General features: G+C 41.0%; 1 protein-coding gene and 1 long non-coding RNA gene across 3 annotated transcripts in view; both read right to left on the bottom strand.

The window, feature by feature from the left end:
- man1a2 (mannosidase, alpha, class 1A, member 2) overlaps positions 1 to 13,756 on the bottom strand; it is a 125,344-nt gene that overhangs the window by 95,284 nt on the left and 16,304 nt on the right. For both annotated transcript variants that reach the window (XM_019860102.1, XM_019860094.1), the window contains 2 exons: positions 12,189 to 12,711; positions 4,510 to 4,771 (listed from right to left, as the gene is read on the bottom strand). In XM_019860102.1, the coding sequence (XP_019715661.1) occupies positions 4,510 to 4,771; positions 12,189 to 12,496 (570 nt within the window). In that variant the 5' untranslated portion in view covers positions 12,497 to 12,711. The remainder of the gene's footprint in view (positions 1 to 4,509; positions 4,772 to 12,188; positions 12,712 to 13,756) is intronic.
- On the bottom strand, positions 7,588 to 11,403 carry LOC109510092 (uncharacterized). The gene is made up of 3 exons (XR_002167070.1): positions 11,394 to 11,403; positions 9,396 to 9,401; positions 7,588 to 7,677 (listed from the first exon to the last, which is right to left on the bottom strand). It is a non-coding gene; the product is annotated as an uncharacterized LOC109510092 (long non-coding RNA).

The following is a 13,756-nucleotide window of genomic DNA, read 5'->3' as shown; positions in this document are numbered from 1 at the left end:
TTGTGTGAGAGAATATGTGTGAATAACTGCTCCAAGTGAAAAATGTTCATGTAAAATTGAAAATCGAAATTGTTGTTTCAGTAAATATTTGCATTTTGCACATAGAAAACTGATTCATGATTCCATGTTGATGAGAGCATTAAAATGGGGAAAAATGGGACAAAAAATATCAAAGGAAATTCAGAAATGATAAAAACTGCGTGAGTAATCACGATTAATTTTTAGTGAATTTGAGTGAATTATGACAGTTGCATTTTTAATTTGATTACATGTTTTAATCATTTGACAGCTCTAATATATATATATATATATATATCAGCCATCTCGTTACCTCTGTGTACCGCGTCCTAGATGCATAATTTTCCCGCGGGACACACAGTTCCAAATAATGTGCGTTTTTGGGACGCAAGGAAATTTCTCCATCAAAACAAACAAACAAAAAAAAAATTACGACAGGCCTGAGGATTTCATGGTAACGATCGTTACCGGTAGCGTGTCGTTTCTGTGGCGTCATTTTGACGGTACCGAAAAATCGTTTCCCATAAAAGTCACCGCACACGAGTTGACTGTACGCGATCGAATCCCTCGTGTGAGCAACGCGACTTCACTGTGCCTGTATGTGTGTTTGTGGTGTGGTGTGCGAGTGTGTTTCTTAAGTTACTTTCGTTTTGTTTTGTTTTCAGTGTTGTGGGGGAAGGGTGGGGGGGGGCAGATAACTTTATGTGCGCTGCGGGTTGCTATTTTAGTCTGAGGAATCGCGCGGATGACAGTTTGAGATGGCGGCGAAAAAAAACACAAAGGTCTACTAATTACGAAATTTAAGAAATGGGAATACCAGTCTGATTTTTCGTATGAATCGATACGTCTGAAGGGCGTATCACTAAACTCACCTGTGACGTATGCACAGCCCACGAGAGCGAGATACGGGAGGCACGATTCCGAGGCAAGTTGGTCATTAGATTTGTAGGCTAATCGCTATGAAAAATTTTATGAAATAGTATTGGTTATTCTATAATTTACTGGTTGTAGCATGGTAACTTTAGGAATAAAACATTCGTCATCAGGTGTAATCATGCTAATGTTAACTGTTGGTAGAACTAACAATGACGTGTGTTAGATTCTTTCGTCAAATTGATAGTAGATTACACATGCATCGTCTTGGGAAGAGGATGTCAAGCCACATCAATACTTACCTGTATTAATGATTACCAGTAAATTAATCTTTGCAGTGTGAGACTGGAAAAAAAAATTAGGGTTTCTTGTATTCATAATGCCATATGAGTATACTATATTTTCATCCATTTATTTTTTTTGAATAAACTGGAGTACACAGCTGCTGATGTAATGTTGATTGTTAATGCATAGTTTTCAAACATTTACCCTTGAAACATTATACTTTTGAGTTTCAGAACTCTTGATTATGAATATCAGTCAAAATAGAAAAATGGGTTCCCATGATGAACGTTTACGGAACCCAAAATTTGTTACCGTGGGTTCCCATTGGGTAATCCGACGGAACCGAAAAACGGTTCCCGTGAATTTCCGAAATCCTCAGGGCTGCTACTGAATTACAGTATTTAAATTTTTGCAGCATTTGTTTATAATTGTATGCATATGTTGTTGTTTGTGTGATTATCATATGCAATTGAATAAGTAGACCATTTCAGAATTCAAAATTTGGGACTCTATAAATGCATAATGGGACTCACACTTTGGTGATCAGCGAGTCCCTGGGACTCAGTCATCTCGTTACCTCTGCGTCCCGCGTCCCAGACGCATAATTTTCCCACGGGACGCACAGTTCCAAATAATGTGCATTTCTGGGACGCAAGGAAATTTCTCAGTCAAAACAAATCAAAAAAAACCTACGGCAGGCCTGAGGATTTCACGGTAACTGTTGTTACCAGGAGCGTGTCGTTTCCGTGGCGTCATTTTGACGGTACCGAAAAATCGTTTAACCATACAAGTCACCGCACACGAGTTTACTGTACGCGATGGAATCTCTCCTGTGTGATCAACGCGATTTCACTGTGCCTGTATGTGTGTTTGTGGTGTGGTGTGTGAGTGTGTTTCTTCTAATGTACTTTCGTTTTGTTTTCAGTGTTGGGGGGTGGGGTGTAACAGATAACGTTTTGTGCGCATGCGGGTTGCTATTTTAGTCCGCAAACTGAGGAATTGCGCGGATGAAAGTTTGAGATGGCGGCGAAAAAACTCACAAAGGCCGACTAATTACGACATTTAAGAAATGGGAATGCCAGTCTGATTTTTCGTATGAATCGTCGCAAGGGCATATCACAAAACTCACCTGTGATGTATGCACAGAACGCGAGAGCGAGATACGACGTAAGGCACGATTACGAGCCAAGTTGGGCATTAGATCTATAGGCTAATCGCTATGAAAAATATGATCAAACAGTATTGGTTATTGTATGCAATCTGAAAATAATTTCTGTTGAAAGGGTGAAATTCCAATGATCTGGAAAATTGAAAGTAAAACTTGGGTTTCAAAACGTGAATCGATTATCAAAATAATTATCAATTAATTTGCTTAAGCTGTCCAAAAACTACCACGTTCAATTGATGCAAGACTTGGGAAAATGCAATCAAGTAAAAGATCCTATATTAAAATGTAATTTGAGCTGTTCAAATGTTTTTGATTGAAATCGCTTTTGATTTCCGCAAATACAACCTCCCAATGCTGCCCAAAAGACTATTTTCAGTTCTTCACGACCTATAAAATGTCTTGCAACACTGCTGTGCATAATAGTTTGGAACAGTGCACCTTAACAAGCACTGTTCCAAACTATTATGCTGTGTGACAGTGATAATTTTACAGTTTACCCCCAGCAAGTCCCAGGGACTCGCTGATCAGAAAAATATGAGTGCCATTATGCATTTAGTGAGTCCCAAATTTCGAATTATGAAATAGTCTACTGATTCAACTGCATATGATAATAACACAAACAACAACATATACAGGTACATGCAATTATAAACAAATGCTGAAAAAAAATTTAAAAATTCAGTAGCAGGCCTGAGGATTTCGGAAATTCACATAAACCATTTTTCAGTTCCGTCGGATTACCCAATGGGAAACCACGGTAACTAATTTTGGGTTCCGGAAACATTCATCATGGGAACCCATTTTTCTATTTTGACTGATATTCATAATCAAAAATTCTGAAACTCAAAAGTATAATGTTTCAAGGGTAAAAGTTAGAAAACTATCCATGAACAATGAACATTACATCAGCAGCTGTGTACTCCAGGTTTATTCAAAAAAATAAATGGATCAAAATATGGTGTAGTCATTTGGCATCATGAAGAATACAGCATACCACAAAATCAGAGTATTTTTTTCCAATCTCACACTACAAAGATTAATTTACTGGTAAGTATTGACGTGGCTTGACATCCTCTTCACATGCATGTGTAATCTACTATCAATTTGAGGAAAGACTAACACACATCATCATTAGTTCTACCAACAGTTAACATTAGCATTACTACACCTTGTGACAAATGTTCTATTCCTAAAGTTACCATGCTACAACCAGTAAATTATACAATAACAAATACTGTTTCATAATATTTTTCATAGCGATTAACCTATATATCTAATGACCACGTAATCGTGCCTCCCGTCGTATCTCGCTCTCGTGTTCTGTGCATATGTTACAGGTGAGTTTAGTGATACGCCCTTCGGACGATTCATACGAAAAATCAGACTGGCATTCCCATTTCTTAAATGTCGTAATTCGTAGACCTTTGCGAGTTTTTTTCGCCGCCATCTCAAACTTTCATCCGCGCGATTCCTCAGTTTTTGGACTAAAATAGCAACACGCATGTGCACATAACGTTATCTGTTCCGTCCCCCCAACACTGAAAATAAAACAAAACGAAAGTAAATTAGAAGAAACACACTCACACACCACAAACACCCATACAGACACAGTGAAATCGCGTTGATTACACAGGAGAGACTTGATCGCGTACAGTTAACTCGTGTGCGGTGACTTTTATGGTTAAACGATTTTTCTAGTCCCGTCAAAATGACGCCACGGAAACGACACGAGAAACGATCGTGACTGTGAAATCCTCAGGTCTGCCGTAGTTTTTTTTTTGTTGTTGTTTTGACTGAGAAATTTCCTTGCATCCCAAAAACACATTATTTGGAACTGTGCGTCCCGCGGGAAAATTATGTGTCTATGACACGGGACGCAGAGGTAAGGAGATGGCTGGGTACACATAAATAAGCGGGTACTCGAAGGAGAAAAAAATGCTCAACTACTTTATTGAACCGAGATACTCAAGTTACTCGAGGACGCGTTTCAACCCTCCACAGTAATAACAAATATGATCGACCAATGAGCAACCAGCAGTCACCCACATATTGTAGTATTGCCTCAGCAAACTTGGAAGCCTGGCTGAGCAAGTACGAGAACTAGTACCTCCTCTTTCCAATTGAAAAGAAAGAGGACATTAAAGAATACAAAAAAAAATTCTTACCTCTCGAATCTTATTCCGTTTTTCTTTGACATCGAGCTCAAGTGGCTCTCCATCACCAATGGCCACCACCTTCGGCATGGGCACGGGATGCAAGGGCTTCGGCCCTATGTCCTTTTTCTTCAGGTCCTCCACCACCTTGCTCTTCTCCGTCTGGATCTCGGCCTGTATCTCCTCACGCGATTTCCGCAGCTTTTCTTTGGCCTCTTGCAGGGCCCGCTCGTGGTCGGCGCGAATTTTATCCCGGAGGCTCGCCTCGTCCTCCCTACAAGAAGCAGTGGAAAACAAGTTACGAAAATATCCTCTTTATTCTGGCAGATAATTAGCCTGCACAAAGAGAGCAGCGAGTGAGCCTGACACTAAATAAACAGTGTAATTGTGCAAAAAGGTATCGTTGTGATGAAAGATAATTAAATGAGTCAAGAGCAAAGATAGGCTTTTTGGGAAATTAGCAGTCAGCTGCTTTAGACATGAGAAGCTGTACAAATGAAAGCACTTTTGGACATGGTACCTTGAGAATTCTATCACACATATACAGATATGTCCATACAGAATTATTCAAACAAGTATCATATGTAAACAGTGAAGAAACCAGGCCGTTTTCACATGATTAGCATTAAAATTTGAGGATAGGTAGCTAGAAATAACGTCAAATACATAAATACACAAGCTAATGTCAGCGTATGCTGTCCGTTCAAGCTTTAGCTGCCGCTTAATGTAGTATAATCATAGTCACCACTTGTAAACACTGAAATGTTGCCGTCAGCCTTTTCACAAAGAAACCGTGGCAAACATTCAGACCAAGACATTCATTTTATTACAGTAATTTAAGTATAGATGTAACTACAAAAACACAGACGTCCTAACATGTAACCATTCCAGAGCATCTGCATCCATGAAACTCTCCAGCCGAGTGATGTTATGCTGATGTCAAACTACGCGAATGCAGCCGACAAACATAGTGTATCGCAGATGATTTCGAGTTGTCTTGACGTACCTTAGCCTGTGCAGCGGTGTGACATACTCAACAATTGGTCATGAGGCATCTGGGTTCTAAATCTATCTATTTATATCCATATCACTGTGCTATTTTAGAAACCTGCCTTGGGAGTACGACTGAAAACAAGCATTTATGCTAAGTCCAGCGCATTTACACTGTTTATTCTTGTGTTGATTAATTGGCACTGTCCCAATAAAATAAATAAATAAATAATTACATAAGGGTATGCTGGTTAGTTAGCAGTTGCATTAATCTCCTTACAAACATTTATTAGAATCTGAATTTATGAACTGTTTTTAGTTTTCATGTTTTGGTTCAAAATGTAATTTCAGGAAATGCCCATTTCCAAAAAGGGAGCAAATGTGTTTACAATTGTTATCTTAAGCCACAGGTGTCAAAGTCAAGTCCACCACATCATTTTATGTGGCCTGCAAAAGCAAATCAAGCATGTCAAGTTCCATGATTCTTGCTAAAGTTTGAACCAAAATATCAAATTGTCATATGTAATCCATAATAACATATATTGCAAGCATTTTGTCATAACCAAACCCCTTATTACATGAATGTAAACAATGTTGAAGCAAGTCATTATTCTTGACTTCTGATTTTAAAATTACCGTAAATTCCGAGCTACAGACCGCACCTGATTAAGAGCCGCATGCTCAGATTTATGAAGAAAATTCAATTTTGTAAATATATGCGCCGCACCGTACTATAAACTGCTGGCCAATGAGTAGGCGGGGGTTTGCTTCTGCGTCCGCGATCTCCCGCTGAACCCCCGCAGAAAAAAAACGCAACATTTCTTAAGGTTAAAATAATCTCCATATTTTTATGAGCATGATAAATGCATTTGCACAACGAAATTACGCTGAAACACATAAGAGGCCAGACAAAGAGAGATCTTGATGCGCATTTGCGTAATTACGAGGAGAAATACTGCAGCTCACTAGGCTTTAAATAGAATAATGCAAATCATATAAATGGGAAAAGATATATGAAATTATTTCTATAGTCACCCGCTTAAAAATGATCATCGTTGGCAGCTTTAGGCCTGATGCTGCGCGGCTCAAAACACAGGTAAAATGTGTTCTCTCGTGGACGCTTGTTTTCAGTATTTACAGTCCGAGTGAGGGGCAAATCAAATGTCAGATTGTCTTCGTCCATATTTATTATTTCATCTGGGCTGATGGAATTCTCCGCTATCTTTGTGTGAATGTGCGGAATGAAGCAAGTTTGTCCTCGTAATTGGGAGGGAGCTGCTGACACAACGTCGTGCGTGCCTTAATAGACAGGCTTCCATTTCATGAATCTATAACACCACGACGGCCCACCATTAAAACCTTTAAAAGCTTTGGTTGTCTTTTTACACTGGCTCACTTCTTCTTGCCGGAGCCTCCACCTTCGCACCATCGACTCTATGCCAAGATTAAGCCAAACAAAAAAGATAGTGTGTTTCCGGTAACAAGAAATTTTAGCATAGGGTCGGTAGGTCGGACAGTTATTTTTTTTTGTTTGAAAAAAACAACCCTCTAGTTTTTTTTCGACGTAGAAATTCTCGGTCGGTCGGGTTACCGGAAACACTACTTTTTTTTCTACGCCTTACGGGCAGCAGCTCGATTTCCTTCTTTAACTGCCAGAGTGATCGCTTTTAGTTTAAAAGCTACATCATATGCTTTTCGTCTGGTATTCTCCATGTTGATCAGGGTTAGAAGAAAGACTGAAATAAGGAAGTTGTGATTACCGATAATCATACAATTTCATTGGACCCCTGTGTACTACTCATTCATTTTATTGGTCGACTGTTGCCGGGTAACACAGTTTTCCCCCCGCTACGGCTAAAAGAGCGGAAGTTGTGATCAGTCATACAATCTCATTGGACCTCAGTGAAAGACTCATTTTATTGGTCCATGTTTTTCCCGCGATGGAAAAAAAAAACTAAAAAGCCGCTTCATATTACACGCCGCAGTGTTGAAAGTGTGGAAAAAAAGTAGCGGCTTGTAATCCGGAATTTACGGTAATTATCCATCAATTTGTTGTGCAGTGTGTATGTTATATGTGGAGGTGATTAAACATTTATATCAGGGGTGGCCAACCCGCGGCTCACGAGCCGCATGCGGCTCTTTGGCTGGTTCAATGCGGCTCCCGGGCATTCACACAAGCGTCGAAAATGCCTCGGCGGTGGCATGTCATTCAAACTACGGCCCTAAATACACAGAACGTACCACGTCAGCCTATCATCAATCCCGTTACTTGACTGACACAGAGGGCAACCAATCAGATGACTGAATTACCACTCATGCGCAAACAACGGCGCTAAGCGTTAAGATAGTCAGTGAATTACCTCAGTTTTTAAGGCAGGGGTGCCCAATACATCGATCGCAATCGACCGGGAGCCAGCGGACTGGTTCCAAGACGACCGCAAGGGGTGGGAGGAGGAAATGGAGGGGGGGTAGATTTGTGTATTTGTGTCTTTAGCTTTCGTTCATGTTCGGGCTGTTCCGGCAGTTGCTCCTCATGGCGTGCGTGCGTGTGTGTGTGTGTTCTTGCACGTGCGCGATCGGATCGTGGGAGGTTGGTCGCTTCAAAACTCGATCTTTGGGCAAAAAAGTGTGTACGTGTGTGCGTGCGCGCGAGGACGAGATGCCCATGTGTATGTGGCTCTTTGCAGTCACACAGTAAAAAAAATGGCTCGTAGTCTCTGACTGGTTGGCCACCCCTGATTTATATGGTTTCACAAAATTCATCGTCATAACAGCCCTCCAAGGGAAACCGTAACTACAATGTGGCCCGTGACAAAAATGAGTTTGACACCCCTGTCTTAAGCACACACTGAGGTTTGAAAATCTCTGATCCTTGATCCACGCATTCCCTTCTTCATAAAAAGAGACTTGGCAAACTCCATTGTGAGACAAATAAAAGTTATCTTATCTTCCTCAGTACAGACGACACAATAGCATAAACTAAACCGATAGAGGCAGTCTAAGAACAGTATGCAAGACATTTGGGTTACAAGAAATCCTGCTGTACGTCGTCAATATTCTTTAACACAACACAGTCAGACACTACCGGTTACACTTGCCATGCCACCCCAAAATGCATCTTGAGATCTCCTACCATGTACCAAGTTAGGCATTTTTCAAAATTCTGGTCACACCCAGTGGGGAAACAAAGAATGCTGCACAAAGGTACGTGGTGTCATGGAACTGAATAAATGGTGCCTGACCTGATGGTTTAGACGGCACGGCGTGTGCACAGGCCTTGTAAAAGCACACACAACAACAACATCCATCAAGCCATCTTCTTTTGCTTATTCGGTGATAACAGAAACACCAACTTAGGCAACAAAGCCAAGACATCTCTCCAAAGAGGCCTCCAAGAGACATCCTAACCAGCCCCGACAGACAGACCGAGATGGCTAAAATGTCATATTTTTGCCAGATATCTCAAGAACTATATTACTATGTGGTTCAGTTAAAACTAAGCTTAAAAAAAAAAAAAAACACCAAACTGAACTGTTTCATCTATGTGAACAATATTCAATATTCACTTTTGTACAACAAAAATACATTAAAGTTGTATATTTTCACAATAAATTAACCTGCAGCTCTGATTGTTCGATTTAAAAAAAAAAAAACAACGGCTGGTAAAATGTTACCAAAACCTTACATACCGTATTTTCCACACTAAAAGGTGCACTGGATTATGAGGCGCTCTTTCAATGACTGACCTATTTTGTTATGTTTTTCATATACTGCACGCACCGCAATCTACAATGCATCCACTAAATGGCGATACGCTCAAGGAAATGCCAACAGAACACTACACTACACCCTGATTTATATAGCGACAATCAGATGTCAGTAAAACTTATGTAATAAAGAAGCGACACAGTTCACTTAGCCAACAGCAAGTTATAACATTGACTCGTTAACGTTGAACTCTCTTGCCGCTGCTCTATTTCCGTGTTCAACTGCGAAACCGATTGCCTGAACTTTGAACGCTGCGTCTTAAGCATGTCTCTAGAAGGAGCCATTTTGGGGTTGACATATTACCGTTATTCTGCCCCCAGTAATTGTATTACAGTGCAGTGGAGTGCCCCTAGTGATGGAAGTATTGCATGACAGTTTAGTACAGTGCCCCTAGTGGTGGAAGTGGTTAGCACCACCCATAGAGTCAGCGGGGTAGCCATTTTGATGCATAAGAGTGAAACCACGTGCAGAGGTGCGATAACATCCACTTCCATCCTCGTTCTTTTGGCACATTCAGGCACAATCTGTAAGTACATTTACCCAGTTGTATATACCACTCTTGGCTGAGCAAGTTATTCATCGTCATATATAAGTATTTCACCAATTAATCTTTGTAGATATTTACCATAGATTCGTTGGAAATGTTAGAGAATAGGGCTGTTACAAGAGTGTTGAATATCATTTCATATGTATAATTGGACGTTATACAAACATTTGTATTGTGTTTCTATTTGTGTGCAGTTTTACAAGAAAGACTCCATAAAAATACCAAACGTTGGATTCTCATCTCCGTGTTTTTATTGGAGGATTGTTTAGCTCGCTGTCTACGCCGTGCTCTCATCTCAAACGCATGGCTAGGGCAGAAGAACCGTAATAACCATACACAAGGCGCATCGGATTTTAAGGCGCGCTGTGAGCTTTTAAGAAAATGGAAGTCTTTTCGGTCTGCCTTTTAGTGCGGAAAATACGTTATTCTATTTAAAAAATATCAGCTGTGCGTACATGTTGTCTGGCAGCAAAAACTGTTATGCCAATGTAGTTGCCCCCCAAAAAATATGAATCGTCTCCACCTGCAATTTGAGTTGACATGCGGCTGCTCTGATTTTATTGTGTCAAATGCATTATAAATTGTTTCTACATAACCTCTATAAAGTGCTCGCATACTCGTAATTATTGTTTGGTGCATTGAATGAGTATTTCTATGGATAATTGAGATGTTCTACTGTGCGAGTGGTCACACCTTAAGTCAACTGCCGAATGCGAGTGCGTATGGTACTTGCTCATATACATGTACATATACCTGTACGGGGGGGGCGGGGGCTACTTCGCGGATGTTCCTCTTTCACGGGTGGTCTCGGTCCCCATTAACCGCGATAAGTGAGGGATCACTGTATTCAAATTTTCTGAGATAGTGAATTTCGGTTTTTATTAGTTTTCAGATATAATCTTCAAAATTAAAATTAATGACCACTTGAAATGTACCAGTCTGTGTGGAATGAATGTATGCATTACACAAGTTTCACTTTTTGAGTAGTATTACTGAAATTAACTTTTTCATTATGTTCTATTTTTTTGATGAGCACCTGTACACTGGCACTGTCGAGATGTGTTGACAAATTATATTTCACTGGGCATTTACAAAGGCTTTACACAGCTACTGTCTTGTCAAGACGATCTTCCTTTTTTTTTGCAAAATCCAAAGTGTTTCAGACAAGTGAACACATTGTGTTGTCTCATCTTAACCGTTATGAGCAATTTTGGTCTATTATAGTCTAAGTTGTGTGTTCACGTATATGTATATGTTTACTGTATTTTGTTATTTATACACCCCGGGGTTGACCGGATGTAAGGTGTACTAGCGAAAAACGAATATAAGTTGATTAAAAAGAACATTCAAACGTTCATCAAAATAAAAGGGTATTGGGAATTTTGAGTATCAAATTATTTTGTGAAGATCACAAATCGATCAATAGCTTCGAAAATCATTATTGTATTTTCCGCACTAAAAGGTGCACCTAAAAGCCTTCCATTTTCTTAAAAGCTCACAGTGCGCATTAAAATCCGATGCGCCTTGTGTATGGTCATCACAGTAATATGTCAACCCCAAAATGGCTCCTTGCTAGAGACATGCTTACGACGCAGAGTTCAAACTTAAGGCGATCGGTTTCGCAGTTGAACACGGAAATAGAGCAGCAGCAAGAGAGTTCAACGTTAAGGAGTCAATGTAATATCTTGCTGTTGGTTAAGTGAACTGTGTCGCTGCTTTATTAAGTTTTACTGACATCTGATTGTCGCTATATAAATCAGGGTGTGGTGTAGTGTAGTGTTCTGTTGGCATTTCCTTGAGCATAGCTCCATCGAGTGGATGCATTGTAGATTGCATTTTATAATGCGGTGCATGCAATATATGAAAAAAAATTACAAAATAGGTCATTCATTGAAGGTGCGCCTCAAAATCTATTCATTCATTCATTCATTTTACGAACCGCTTTATCCTCACTCGGGTCGCAGGGGGTGCTGGAGCCTATCCCAGCGGTCTTCGGGCAGTAGGGAGGGGACACTCTGAATCGGTTGCAAGCCAATCGCAGGGCGCCTCATAATCCAGTGCTCCTTTTAGTGTGGAAAATACAGTACATGAAAATGCCAGATGCTATTTGCTAATTTCATTTAGTATTTGAATGGGATCCTCGACGCACCCCACAACATGCAGAGCCTTCAGAAACTCTGGGCCCTGCCAAGACGGTTTTTAACCACCTCGGTTAACTTCAACCTCAGAAAGAGGAGAGCCCATCTCAGAGTCCCTCCGGACTTGGCTTCCTTATAGGAAGGCGTATCAGTGCGAATGAAAAGGTCTACGAAGTATTCTCCCCACCGACTCACAAAATCCTGAATTAGAGCAACAATACAAGATCTAAAAATGACAAAAAAATTACCTGTGTCTGTGTTCATCAAGTCCTCCCTGACCGTGTATGATCACCTGTCCATGTTTCCCCTCCTTGGGCGAGTCAATGTGTGGGATGAGTACGGCCTCCAAGCCCAGGTCAAAGCGCTTGTGCTTGGAGTTGTCAGGCAAGAAGAAAAAAGCGCCGAAGCACAGGGTGATGAAGGCACTGAGGATGAGCAGCAGGATGAACTTCTCAGAGAGCCTCAAGGTAGCGCGGTGGTGTGGAAAGGAGGAGGTGCCCGGCGACAGTGTGGGTATACGGCGCCCAGAGAGCGGTAAAAGCGCTGGCGTGGTCATGTCGAGGACTGCTGAAGGGTTATTGAGCAGCAGGACAGGAGGGAATGAGGCGGGAGGGAGAGCAGCGGCAGCGTCACGAGTGCCGCAGGTGTCGTTTGTTGCAGCTGCTTGACTTTATTATCTCATGCCTGTGCTGCCAAGTCCAAACACCAAAAGAGGAAGAGGTCCCTCAGCGAAGGACTGACTGGTGAGCAGGTAAAGAGTCATTATCCATTCTGCAAGACAAAAATAAATGAGTAAATAACCAATCTATCCGTTATTGCAACCGCTTATCCTCACGAGGGTCGCGGGCGTGACGGAGCCTATCCCAGCTGTCTTGGGCAGTTGGCACGGTACACCCTCAACTGGTTGCCAGCCAATGGCAGGGCACACATAGACAAACAACTATTATCTAGGGCTAATCTAGAGCAGGGGTGCCCAAACTTTTTTGACCGAAGATCTCCTTTTCAAGCCAAACAACCTCCCGCAATCGACCCGTTACCGCACACGCGCACATAAACACACGCATGCCATGATGAGTAACAGCCATAACGGCCCCTAGGATGAACAAAACGGATATAAAGTAGACACAAGAGTTTGTGGGTTTGTGAAAAGGAAATCACTGCCTCCCTTCATCGACACTTGACGCGGCGACATGGGACGGACTTTTGCAGCCTGTTCACAATTGTAGATCACGTGTGCCATTTTAAAATGCTTCTCTCGGCACTCCAGGTTCCATTTCTTTGCCAGTACCCTCAGTGAATTGTACATGAAACAAACTCTGACTAAGGATAACAATAACCATAAAAGATGCAGTCTGCAATTGCAGACTGCTGACCACTAACAACTTCCGGTGATGCAAGTCACACACCGCCATAGGTTAAAGGTGGCCTGCTTTGTTATATTGTTTTACTTGTGAAATACTTTTTTTGTGAAAGTGAAATTGAGATGATGCTGAGGGTGCAGCGTGCACTAACACAAGAATATATCACATTACTAACACACACACAGACACACAAATATGTTAGGGCAGGGGTGTCAAAGTCAAATGGACGGAGGGTCAGATAAAAAATTTTGCTGCAAGCCGAGGGCCGGACTGATCAAATGTTCATTGAAAATTTTAAAAATGACCACATATTGTTTACTGAACCAAATTTAATTTACTGAAAACCTAACAAATACATTCCAATATGGTCAGATAAATAAAGCAACATTTTTTATGGCTATGTCAGTAAACTTTAATTTTCAACAGGCACAAAAAAATTTCCTTTGTATAAAAAT

The sequence above is a fragment of the Hippocampus comes genome, unplaced genomic scaffold, assembly GCF_001891065.2.
Source record: "Hippocampus comes isolate QL1 unplaced genomic scaffold, H_comes_QL1_v1.1 scaffold34, whole genome shotgun sequence".
In the NCBI taxonomy this organism is placed as follows: Eukaryota; Metazoa; Chordata; class Actinopteri; order Syngnathiformes; family Syngnathidae; genus Hippocampus; species Hippocampus comes.
This window is presented reverse-complemented; position numbering and strand designations above follow the sequence as displayed.